Consider the following 11516-nt stretch of genomic DNA (forward strand, 5'->3'; position numbering starts at 1 on the left):
CTGGAAATTAAATCTTCTAAATTTGCAATTGTGAGTGCTTTAACTGTGGTTGAATCTCATAACCAGGGTTATTACATTATAAGTTATTATAAGTAAAACAAAATAAATCAAAGGATAGTTAACTGAAATGAAAAATAAAAGCTAAATAACTGAAACCTGAGACCTACAACACTCTGTATGAAGAAACCTTCGCAGGTTTGGTCTAATTTGGTCACATTTGTCATGTTTACTAAGATTTTGATGTCTACATGACTGCGAGTGAAGGGTTTGCATTAGAATATCTGCTATAAAAGGCTTAAATTTGCAGCTGACAAATACGACCTGAAATTAAGACAAAAACTGAAACTAATTCAAAAACTAAACCAAAATGAGCAAACCCTGTAAATGAAAAGAAAAATGTAAAAATAAGTAAAAGTAAAACCTGTAAATTGTGTAATTAACCAGTTAGTCATTGGCTTTGATGAACTGTTCCTAACACTGCCTAGTCTGAACTTATCAATACAGTGGTTTAAAAACTAAGTTCCCTCATGATTACACAGTTTAGCTGCAATAACTTGAAGCAAAATCCTTTTCTGTGTGATGTATCAGTCTCTCACATTATTGTGGAGGAATATTACCCCACACACCCCTCACACAGACACATTTGACTCTAGAATATTTTGGTATACAGAGGAGGTCATGGCTGACTCAGTGACTGCGAGGTGTTCAGGTCCTGTGGATGTAAAACAAGCCCAAATAATGACCCCTCCATCACTGTGCTAACAGGTCGCATGAGGTGTTTGTGCTGATATGTTGTTTTTGTTTTTTACCATGGTGATGTGCAGTATGACCTAAAGTCTCCACTTTGGTCTTTTCTTTCCAAAGTACTTTTTTTTTTTTTAACTTTTGTTTTGTAAGGATACAGTTTTGCAAACTGAAGCTGTGCAGCCATGTCCTTTTTTACAGAGACAAGGTATTCTCCTCCCAAACAGTTCATTCTTGTTCAGTGTTTTTCTAATCGTACTGACAAATTATGTTTAACAGACTAGCTAAAGTTTCTAGGGTCTGACAGACTCTTCTGATTTTGCCGTTTCTCTGAGTATTGGTCTGAGCTCGGTTGAACGTCCACTCCTGTCTTGAGTTTTAATGCACACCTGAATGCTCCAGACCAGCGATCTTTCAAAACCTCTCCTTTTATGGAGATGCTCAAACTTGCTTATGATCAGTTCATTGAATCAAGCAGCAGTAGTCTCACCTGGCTGTTACTACTGCTGCTTGGTTCCTATAAAAGCATTGAGGGTGTCCTTAGTTTTTCACAGGATTGCATCTAAATAAAGATTTTGTTTAGAGGCCACAACATTTCTCAAAGAGTTTGTTCAGTGAGGCATCTTCAGTTATACCAAAACCAATTACATATTTTAGATCACACCTGTACAAAGGTATGACTTTTCCCTTATTTATTCTTTGTATTCACCAATAACCCACCGAATGTTGTTACTGTTATCTCCTATCAGTATTTTCCATCCATGCTGACTTTATATCACCTGTGTCTATATAATCAAGAGATCTTCTCTCTTCTCTTTACACCCCACAGCAACAGATGAGGAAGTCACTTTTGTCGTTTGTTTGCTGAGAGCTCCCGGCTTGAGCTGAGAGGTAAAGCTAACATGCAGGAGTTTTGGGGGTGAAGGGAGGGGAGGATGCAGAGGGGGTGGACCTGTCTGAGAGGAGACTGCATAGAGTTGTAAATGAGCTTGTAATTAGCTCTTACACATTTGCCTGGAGGGAATTAGTGTGTGCGTGCTTGCATGTGTGTGTGTGTGTGTGTGTGTGTGTGTGTGTGTCATTGTGTGTTTTTTAACCCCTTTTCCTTAGAATAGGGGTTGACGGCAATAAGCAGATAATACTAATTACTTCTCCTCCCCATTGCTTGTTAATTGTGCTTGGTGTGGATTTATACAGCGTGGTAATACTCCCCATTCCTCACACACACACACACACACACACACACACAAAACAGATGCATGCCCCCTGCTTTGTTGGCGAAATCAACAGGTCATTTTTTTAATCAGGATATTTCTGTTTAAGTCGCTGATTAATTATGCCAGTTTGGTGCTTCATCATATATTAGTCCAGCCAATGAAGCAGTGTGTGTGTCTGTGTGTCTGCTTGTTTTAATATATTCATGGAGGTTAAATACCTGGGGCCTGACAGCTTTGGGGTCAGACCTCAACAGTATATGGAAATGAAAATGCTGTGAAGAGTAATAAATGGATTAAACCTGATTTTATTGTTAGAGGGTGTCTCACATACATGACTGACTCGGGCCAGGGGTTGGCATAGTCCTCTTTTGTTAAATAACACGTTACAGTAAAACTTGAAGGACAAATGTCAGCCTTCCTGTCTCCATTTCAGCTCTAAATTAAGTTTCTTCACTGCTTTTCTTTTCTTTTTTTTATGATTAGAATCACACCAACCTTGGAACCCAGTGACTATCATATGATAACTATGAGATCCAGGTTTGTCTTTCTGTAAACAAATCAGGCAAAAAAAAAAAAAAAAAGCTAAAGAAAAATCAGCAAGTTGAGCAACTGGATCTACTTCTGCTCTCCTGAAAAGTGATCGATCACTACGAACATAAACCAGAGGATTTCCTCCAACTTACTGTTGTTAAGAATCAGCATATCGTGTTTAGAAGATGAAACTTAACCCAGTGTGTATTGGGAAAAAGTCAAGGTATACTCTAGACAGACTGGCAGTCTGTCACCTTGTTAACACCCATAAGCTGTGTCCCAATTCAGGGACCGGAGTGTGTATTTAAGACCAGGTACATCACGATGGGCAAACGACACTCGGTGTGAAAACTCTGCTTCATCAGGGGATTTCGAGCCACAAACATACAGAAAATGCAGATGATGTTTTTTTTAAGGAAAAATGTGGAAATCAGTAAACTGGACAATATTCTTTGCATATATACATAAATAATATTAGAGTATTGTAGATGTTACAGAACTATTTGTAGAGGCGCCACTTGAGTAATTGAGCAAATTTAAGCACAACAGCAAACATAACAATCAGGAAAACAGAATTACAAAACAATAAGATGACATAGTTAAAATATGATTAAAATAAAAACCTATGCTGTTCACAGAAAGACGCAGTTAGTTTCTAGTTGAGATTTAAAATCTGTTTTGTGAGGCCGACAGCCTGAACTGTAGGAGGAGGCTGCTCCAGAGCTCTGGAGCTGCGTTTGCTGCAGCTGACGTCAAGAGAAAAAAAAACAGTCACAAATACCTTATAATGGCTCAGAATACTTTAATTGTTATGATATTTCAGCTTTTGTTTTTTTAAACTAAAACCTAGATCGTCCCTAAAATTCTAGTTCTGCCTTTTCATAACAGGGAAGTGAATATAGAGTCATGAAAATCAATTATTTAAATGATTTTAGGAAAAGGCCGCATCATAAAAAAGTAGTAAAAGAACACGACAGGGACTGAATGTGCTGTAACTGAGGACATGCCAATAAGCTAGTCATCTATGACTGTACAATTTTTTTCTGCAGTAACTGTGATTAGGTTGAGATCAGGTGATTGACTCAGACACTGATGAATATCTCATTTCTTGGCCTTGAGAAACTCTTGGGTTGCTCTCACAGTTTTCTTTGGGCCATTATCTCATTGCACAGTGAAGCCCTGTCTGATTAGCTTTGCAGCTTTTGGCTGAATCTGAGCAGAGAGTACAGCCCTGTACACTTCATGCCACCTCCGCCGTGTTAGACAGTTTTTGTTCTCCAGATTTCTTCTTGTTCTTGAGTGTAATATGTGGTTTTCACCTTGTTGTAAATTTCCCTTCATGAAAGCATCTCTTGACTGTGGCGTTTGACAGTGACACTCCTACCGTACCACCACAAGAGTTGCTTGACTTGTTTAGATGTGGTGAAGCTGATTTGATTAACTATGGAAATAATTCTGTGATCATTCACTTTAGTTTTCTCTCAGATCTTTTGGTGTCTCTGAGCTGGTCAGGATATTCACTCTTTATAAGCAATACCCAGATTATTGATGTGGCCTCTGCTAAAGTTTTTGCTGTCTCTCTGATATATAGTTTATATTGTTTTTTCACCCCACAAAGGCCAAAGGCCTCCCTTACATCAACAAGTCGGACCTCCTGTTGAAGCTCCAATAATAAGATTTTTTTAAAGTGTTTCCTAAATCACCATTAATGTACACATGGTTCAGTTGGATATAATTAAAATAAAAGTTGAGCTGGAAGCATTTTATTAAGAAAAATTACAAAACAATAACTGCACTTCTGATTTCACATGTACTGTTGGGATTAAATAATTTGCAGTGCCTCAATAATGCAGGAATCAAAAGAACTCGGTGAAGTGTTGGTACAGCACTAATTACTTTGTGAGTTATTTTTATGATACAGGCCTTAGTTTTGTTTAGAGGCAACATTTTGTGATCCCTTTTTTAGTATCTACAGTAAAAAAAAAAAAGAGTCACGGTGAGTGATTTTCTATTTTAAGACTATATAAAATGAACCCTCTGAGCCTCCCACTGCCTCCTCCCCTCCACAAACACATGCATAATCTTTTTATTCCTCCATCTTATTATTCATTCTGCTCTAACGGCTTGGGAGTACTTAAGCAGATTTTGGTTCAGTCTGCCCTCAAAGTGTTAAACAGATTGGGTAGGGGGGTATTTATTTTAATGAAGGTGAATGTGTGTGTGGGGTGGGTGGTCAGTGGTCAAATGTCTGAAACTTGGACGGGTTAGATTAACTATGAGCATGATCTTCACTGAGCTCATTTCCCCCTTTCTGTGACAATGAGTGTGCCTGACGCGCGCGCACACACACACACACACACACACACACACACACACACACACACACACACACACACACACAGCTAACCACCTTTCCATTAGCTCACCAATCCCACCTGGTATTTTAATCTAGATTTAGGCTCTAACACGTATCAAATGATGGCCTTCTGCTTACAAAGTAATTCTACACCCTTTCTATACCCTAAACTCTCGTAAACAGCATCTGAGGAACAGATCTGGAAAACCTCTAAAAGATTAATCAACTACTTATTAAAGGAAAATCAGCTAAAGACATTTTAATAAACTGGATCTTTGTCTCCATTCAGAATATTGGGAATAAAGTATCCAAATACACATTTAGGTGTTTATTTTAACACACTTTGTTTATTTGACATTTATGCAAATTGGTGTGTGATTAATGAGATACCTCATTTGCACATTTTAACAACTTGCCTTTAGAAAAATAACTTTTATAATGTAGTAACAAGCTGGAGAAACTTCATGGTGATATCTGTTACTTTAAAGAATCAGTTTTCCAATTAAAAATGTATGATCGGTTCATCCTGCATTTACATTTTTGCTCTGGACAAGTTTGGAAAAAGATGTAATTTTTAGATACATAACAGATATATAATGCCACTTTTGAATTCTGAATTTTTCTTTTTTTTTTCTTTAACAAGGGAATAAACATCAGAATAGGGAGAAACATGTAGGGGAAAAACAGAATTAGATAATCCAAAATGTCCAAAATGTTTTAGAAATTACATCTTTGACCCGTGTTGTGACTTTTGACCACCTGGCTCATAACTGTCTGTAGATGTGCTTCAGTTCTTAAGTCAGGAATTATTGTTTGTCTTTTACCATATCCAGTCTCCATCCTTGGCGGATCAGATTTTATCCTTTTCCCTGTAAGAGCTGTTTTTCATGCAATAGTCAAAATTTTGAAGAGGTAGATATCCTCTCTTCTAATCATTCCACTGCTGATCCCAGAAAATCTGTAGAGGTCCCACAATCTAATGAGATCTCATAGATGATGATTGCTGTGTCTTACACGTGGAGTGCTAATCAGTACTCAGTTTTTTCCCTCTTACCTCACTTGAAGTTTTAAACACAACATTTCTGAATACTTGTAATATCAAAATATAACTCGTTATGTAAGTAAACAACTGAGGAAAGAAAAAAGTTTTACTTTGTTTTCCTTAATTTATTTGACCAGTTGCTGGTTGCAGGTTACTGGGTTAAAATCATTACTTAAGTACCTTATCAAGGCAAAATAATCATTTTTTAAAAGATATAAAACATTTGCTCTTTTGCAGCCGTGGGTCCTGAATATGCAAGCCTTGAATCCAAAACTGTTGGCACAGAGTTTTGGAAATAAAAACAGAACGCAATACCTTACAAATGTCATAAAACAACATTTTATTTGCAATAGAACACTGGGAACATCAATAACAAATGTTTAAACTGAGAAATTTACCTTTTTTTAAAATAAAAAAATTACATTTTACAGTGTCCCAACTTTTTGACAATTGCAGTTGTGAATTGTGGAAAAAATATTCAACCTTTGTGAGTAAAGGCTTTAAACTTAGTTTTTGTTTGTTTTTTTGTTTTGTAAAAAAGGTGTTCAAAGCTAATTTTCATGTTAATCTCATGGTTGTGCACTTTGTGTGCACATTTGATGTGCACACAAAGGTAATTATGTGTCAGCCTGACCGTCTGTGTTTCACATGAACACAAGGTTAAGACTCCAGATGTTCATAGCTCAGCCTTTGATGTCTGCTGGGCTCATATCTCTATTCTAGACAGAGTTCGAGACAAAAATTTAAGCTCCTTCTACTTATTTTAAAGCAGATGATCCTTCACCTGACTGCAACCTTTATGCAAAGTTAAAATCACTCTAGGGAGTAATCGGTGTCTGTCTGCGGAGGAACTTTTTGCAGACCCTAACTCCACATCTATATAACAGCCTAACTTTTTCCTCAATGTTGTGCTTTGTGCAGATAAAGTTTATGTTTGCATTGCAGCTGACAGATGCTTTCAGGGTCCTTAACCTGATTAATAACAGAATTGCCCTCAGACTGATTAATGAGCTGCTGAGATCAGAAGGATTGAACCGGGCAGCGGATCATTAATTCCATGTCCTGGAGTCACTCTGCTGCACGTCGATGTCCAGGGGCGTTTTCATTATGTCTCGGCCTGACGAGAGGTCGCAGAGGATAGCCGATGTGCAACCATGTCTGCTTTAATTACAGGGGTATTAGCTGGTGGGGAGATCCCTACAGCTTTGTGTCCGACATTCCCTCTGGGCCAAATGTCCAGGCAAATGTGACATTTTTTTTTATATCATGGGACATCCGGGTTTCATTGTGGCATCCAAGTGTGTGGCAGAAATACTGTCAGATATCAGACTATCACTGGTGACATAAAGGCAGAACAGCTTTAACAGAAAACCTCCCAAAAAAATTGTATTTATTTTGCATTTTTTGAGTCTTGATTGGCCTCCTCTTCAGACACTGAGCCATTTTGTGGCCTGCACCCTTTCTTGCCCAGGTTTCCTCCAGCCCATCATCCAGCAGGGCTCCAACTCCACTGGTCCATCTCCACCGATTAACCAACCTAACCTCACTTGTTTGCTCACTGCAGTCATTCTGGCAGTCAATGTATCCTCAGGCTAAGCCAAACAAGCTGATCAGCCAGCCACCTCTGTACACAGTACCCCCCACTAAGAGGCTAATGGCCGGGATGTATAATCCTTCTCAAAACAACCACAGAGATGCTAATTGTATCCCGCTATAAATACTGGCCGACTCCTTGTCCTCTTTCTTCATTTACCTATGCTCGTCTAAACCTGGAACAGCCTACGCCCTTCACACCGGCTTCCCCGAAGCAATTTGCACAGATACCAGGAAAAACTCCGTTACATAAGACAGGCTCTAGATAATCGAGACAAGTGTCAATAAACCTGCAGCATCTGAAAAAAGGAGAGCGGCAGAGAGCGCGCGGGGCTTTACGCACGGATACAGCATTTCATGCGTCTTTTGGCCACTTCTTCACTTCTTCTCTGAGCTGCTGCGAAGCAACAGGTCGAGATGTTCCCCCTGCCGATGTTCACACCGGACCAGGTAGCTCGGGTGTGCGAGAACCTGGAGGAGACCGGGGATATCGAGCGCCTCGGTCGGTTCCTCTGGTCCCTGCCAGCCGCCGTCCCTGGTTCCGCCGGGGAAGCGCTCAATCGACACGAGTCCATAATGCGAGCCAGAGCGCTGGTCGCGTTTCATGGAGGGAACTTCGAGGCTCTTTACCAAATCCTGCAGAGTCACCGTTTCACGCGCGAGTCTCACGCCAAGCTGCAAGACCTGTGGCTGGACGGGCATTACCGAGAGGCAGAGAGGCTCCGTGGGAGACCCCTGGGCCCGGTGGAGAAGTACCGCATCCGCAAGAAGTTCCCGCTGCCCCGCACCATCTGGGACGGCGAGCAGAAGACGCACTGCTTCAAGGTAGGGTTGTGGTTTCACTCTCGTGGCTTTTGGTGACAGAGGGGAAACACGGACTCTGCAGTGCCATCAGAGGCTGCTACAACAAGCATAAACATTTCTGCAAACTACACATTAACTAATAAATCAGGGCTTTTTAACATGACTGTTGTATTCGTGCTGGCTGGTCTTTGAGCTGTTAAAATGATGACGGTCAGAGTCATGGGTTTCCCCTCAGATCAGAAATTTCTGAGACTTTCCTACTTTAAAAAAAAAACAAAGTTGAATAATTTCATTATAAACTGTTTTTGTGCAGATATGACAAAACTAATCTAAGCTTATCTGTATGATGCAGCTGCGTGTGTGTTTAAAAGGAAAGTTCCTCTGTGGATCTGTGTTAAAATTGTGGTTTCAGCAAAATTCCTCTTCTTGTTCTGTAGCCATGTTTAAGAGAACAGTTTCCAATGCACACCTTGCAGACTGCTGGTTTGCACAGCAAGACTTCTTCTGTTAGATTTATAAAACCTTTTTCTTGTGACACATTAACAATGCTTTCCAGATGTGCAGAGAAGCTCAACTCAAAAGAAAGAAAGAAAGAAAGAAAGAAAGAAAGAAAGAAAGAAAGAAAATGTTACATTTTGATGCCATGAGATTTGTTGCAGTTCCCCAGGAGGCAATTTGGCGACATTTTTGGCTTTTAAAGTGCAGTTTATAAATCACAAATCGGTAAAAGTATACAAAGTACAGCTTTAAATATACAAAATAGTATGTTTGGGGGAAGTAAAAATGCACTTTTCCTCTTGGAAGTGTGTGTCTGAAAGTGTGAGCACCCTCTAGTGGCACGGTGGTGAAGTATCATTCAGAGTTAATCTTTAATTCCAACCCTCAGGAGGGGTAGCTTCTCCAGCAGCTTATTAAACCACTTAGCATGATCCAATTTAGTGGATAAACATTGTTATGTGTGCTTCTAATGTAGATTGTGTTTATCTATTTATAAATCCAGACTAATGTGATTATACCAGGTATCATATAAGAGTGATTATTGCGGTTTAATAGGATGATATTAAAATAACACTAACCACTTTATTGTCGTCACCTTCGGTTGATCCGTCATATGAGACACGTAGAGTCTTTAATGATCCACATCATTTTAATTCTTACCCAGGAAAGAACTCGCAGTTTGCTACGAGAGTGGTATCTCCAAGATCCGTATCCTAATCCGTCCAGGAAACGCCACCTGGCCCAGGCCACCGGGCTCACACCTACGCAAGTCGGGAACTGGTTCAAGAACCGCCGGCAAAGAGACAGAGCTGCCTCAGCAAAGAACAGGTATCTCAGAAATTCCACATTTTATACAAGTTATGACTCAGAAAGAGAGAGAAACCCTGTTTAGTCAAGTTAAAGAGACTAATTAGGTGAAGTGGCTGTACTTGTCTGAAGATCAGCTCCGACACTCGCACTCTTAAAAACAAGACTTCTCACTCTTCTTCTCTTTTCTGTCCCCTGATGCAGGCTGCAGCAGGATCCTTCCCTCCTGCCCTCTGAAAGCTCTCCCAACGGCTCCCTCCAGGGACACCACCATCACCCCCGCCTGCTGCCCGCCTCCCCTCGCCACCCGGGCAGCCCCGAGGCCAGCGACTGCAGCACAGAGCCCGAGCCCAGAGGAACCGGGGCCTCCACCCCGGAGATCTCCGTCAGCAGCGACAGCGAGTTTGAGTCTTGAGACGAGGGACTCTCTGTCGCAGACGGGCAGACTCTTACTACTGTCTGTGATCAGACCCAGACACACTTACAAAGACACTTGAACTTTCAGCGTGACTGCGGACACATTAGAGCTGTTCTCGGTGGGAGGAGGGCAAGATGAGACCACTTGTCGTGGATGTGAGTGGACAAAGTAAAGATATGCACTTAAAAAAAAGCACCATGGCACATGACTCTGACTGTTATGTATTAGTTTAATGTGACTCAGTGCTGTAAAAAGATAAACATCCAGTTGAGTTTCAAACTCTCAGGCGAAGTATTTGTAGAGATCATGCCTATGAGCTTTAGAAGAGATGTGAATATTAATATTTTAAGGTTGAATGCTATTTTGGTAGAGAAAAATTTCTCAGTTTTTATGGAAGCTACAAAAAGAAAAATGCCTTGTGCAGGCTGTTACTGTATGTCAGTATGTTAACACGCACATTGTTTCATTTGATTATCTTCAGATAAGAACCAAAAACAAACTGTGAAAATCCCCTAGAACTGGCAGAGACGTCCCCACACAGTGTTACAGTTTTATCACTCCTGAAAAATTACATTCAAAAAATGCACAGCTGCCAGTGGTGGCACACTTAATGATGATAAAGGCAAATTTATTAAAATTAAAAACAGCCAGTAAATGTACAAAATCTGTCTTGCTGCGCTGCAGTTTGCATGTTAACATAGGGACGTACCAACTCAACACATTTCACTGCCTTAAAATGGAACTAAGGGCATCACTGTTTTGCAATGCAATAACAAGCAACGCGTTTAGAGAGACTGAACTGTAACTCATCACCCGTGCACACATGCTGCTTAAAATACAAACCATGTCATTGTGGGCTGTTTTACCTTTTTCGCTGATCGAAATCTGCTGGAAATGCTCCTGAGCTGCTCTGATGATGACGAATTCCTGCAGGAGCCAAAGCAGAGGTGAAAGAGGAATCAGAGAGAATAAAACACACTCGTCGGTCTTAACTCAATGTGCCTATTACATCTGAGAACAGTGAGACCTAATCAGGCATGAGACTGTCCTCATGACAACGACACACGCAAAGGCCTACTGTTTGCCGTCTTTCTTAACGACCATCATTTCTCATAAAGTATCGTTTCAATGATAAATGTGTATTTTGTAATGTTTTGTGTAAATAAATGAACCTATTTTTATCCAAAGCGATGCAGTCTCTTTTTAGCTATGATCAGTATGAATACACTGTTTGTCTTTCTTTAAATCACCTTCAATATCAAAAGGCTTGAGCTTTTTTCACCAAACAAAATCAGCATGAAGCCACAGATTTACTCAAGGCTTACAAAGAATCAGATATAGCCTGTTGAATACGCCTTTAAGTATCATATTAATATAAGGTGTAAAAATTTAGAGTTTTTTAAACTACTCTGCAGTGGGTTATAGTTACAATTGCAATACCAGGACTTATGTAGTTATGTTAATAATAACTTGAAGCAATCATTTTCTGTGTGACTTATCAGTCTC

General features: G+C 40.1%; 1 protein-coding gene across 3 annotated transcripts; it reads left to right on the top strand.

Moving 5' to 3' along the window:
- Positions 1 to 1331: 1331 nt before the first annotated feature.
- six7 (SIX homeobox 7) lies at positions 1332 to 11191 on the top strand. 3 transcript variants are annotated; one of them, XM_082525994.1, is made up of 5 exons: positions 1332 to 1418; positions 1574 to 1635; positions 6836 to 8308; positions 9450 to 9613; positions 9797 to 11191. In XM_082525994.1, the coding sequence occupies exons 3-5, from the start codon at positions 7901 to 7903 to the stop codon at positions 10005 to 10007; spliced, it is 783 nt and encodes a 260-aa protein (XP_082382120.1). In that variant the 5' UTR covers positions 1332 to 1418; positions 1574 to 1635; positions 6836 to 7900; the 3' UTR covers positions 10008 to 11191. The 3 variants fall into 3 exon arrangements, with proteins under 3 accessions (XP_082382120.1, XP_082382122.1, XP_082382121.1); XM_082525996.1 differs by having other exon boundaries at positions 7362 to 8308; XM_082525995.1 differs by lacking the exons at positions 1332 to 1418; positions 1574 to 1635 and having other exon boundaries at positions 6306 to 8308.
- The last annotated feature ends 325 nt before the right edge of the window (positions 11192 to 11516 follow it).

This window comes from Aulonocara stuartgranti (assembly GCF_965226115.1).
Source record: "Aulonocara stuartgranti genome assembly, chromosome: 3".
In the NCBI taxonomy this organism is placed as follows: domain Eukaryota; kingdom Metazoa; phylum Chordata; class Actinopteri; order Cichliformes; family Cichlidae; genus Aulonocara; species Aulonocara stuartgranti.

What these genes read in the sequence shown, in the direction of transcription:
- six7 (XM_082525994.1), top strand. Translation starts at nt 7,901, where the DNA reads ATGTTCCCCCTGCCGATGTTCACACCGGACCAGGTAGCTCGGGTGTGC. An exon ending in AGAAGACGCACTGCTTCAAG is followed by an intron (nt 8,309 to 9,449) that starts GTAGGGTTGTGG and finishes ATTCTTACCCAG; the next exon opens with GAAAGAACTCGCAGTTTGCT. An exon ending in GCTGCCTCAGCAAAGAACAG is followed by an intron (nt 9,614 to 9,796) that starts GTATCTCAGAAA and finishes CCCCTGATGCAG; the next exon opens with GCTGCAGCAGGATCCTTCCC.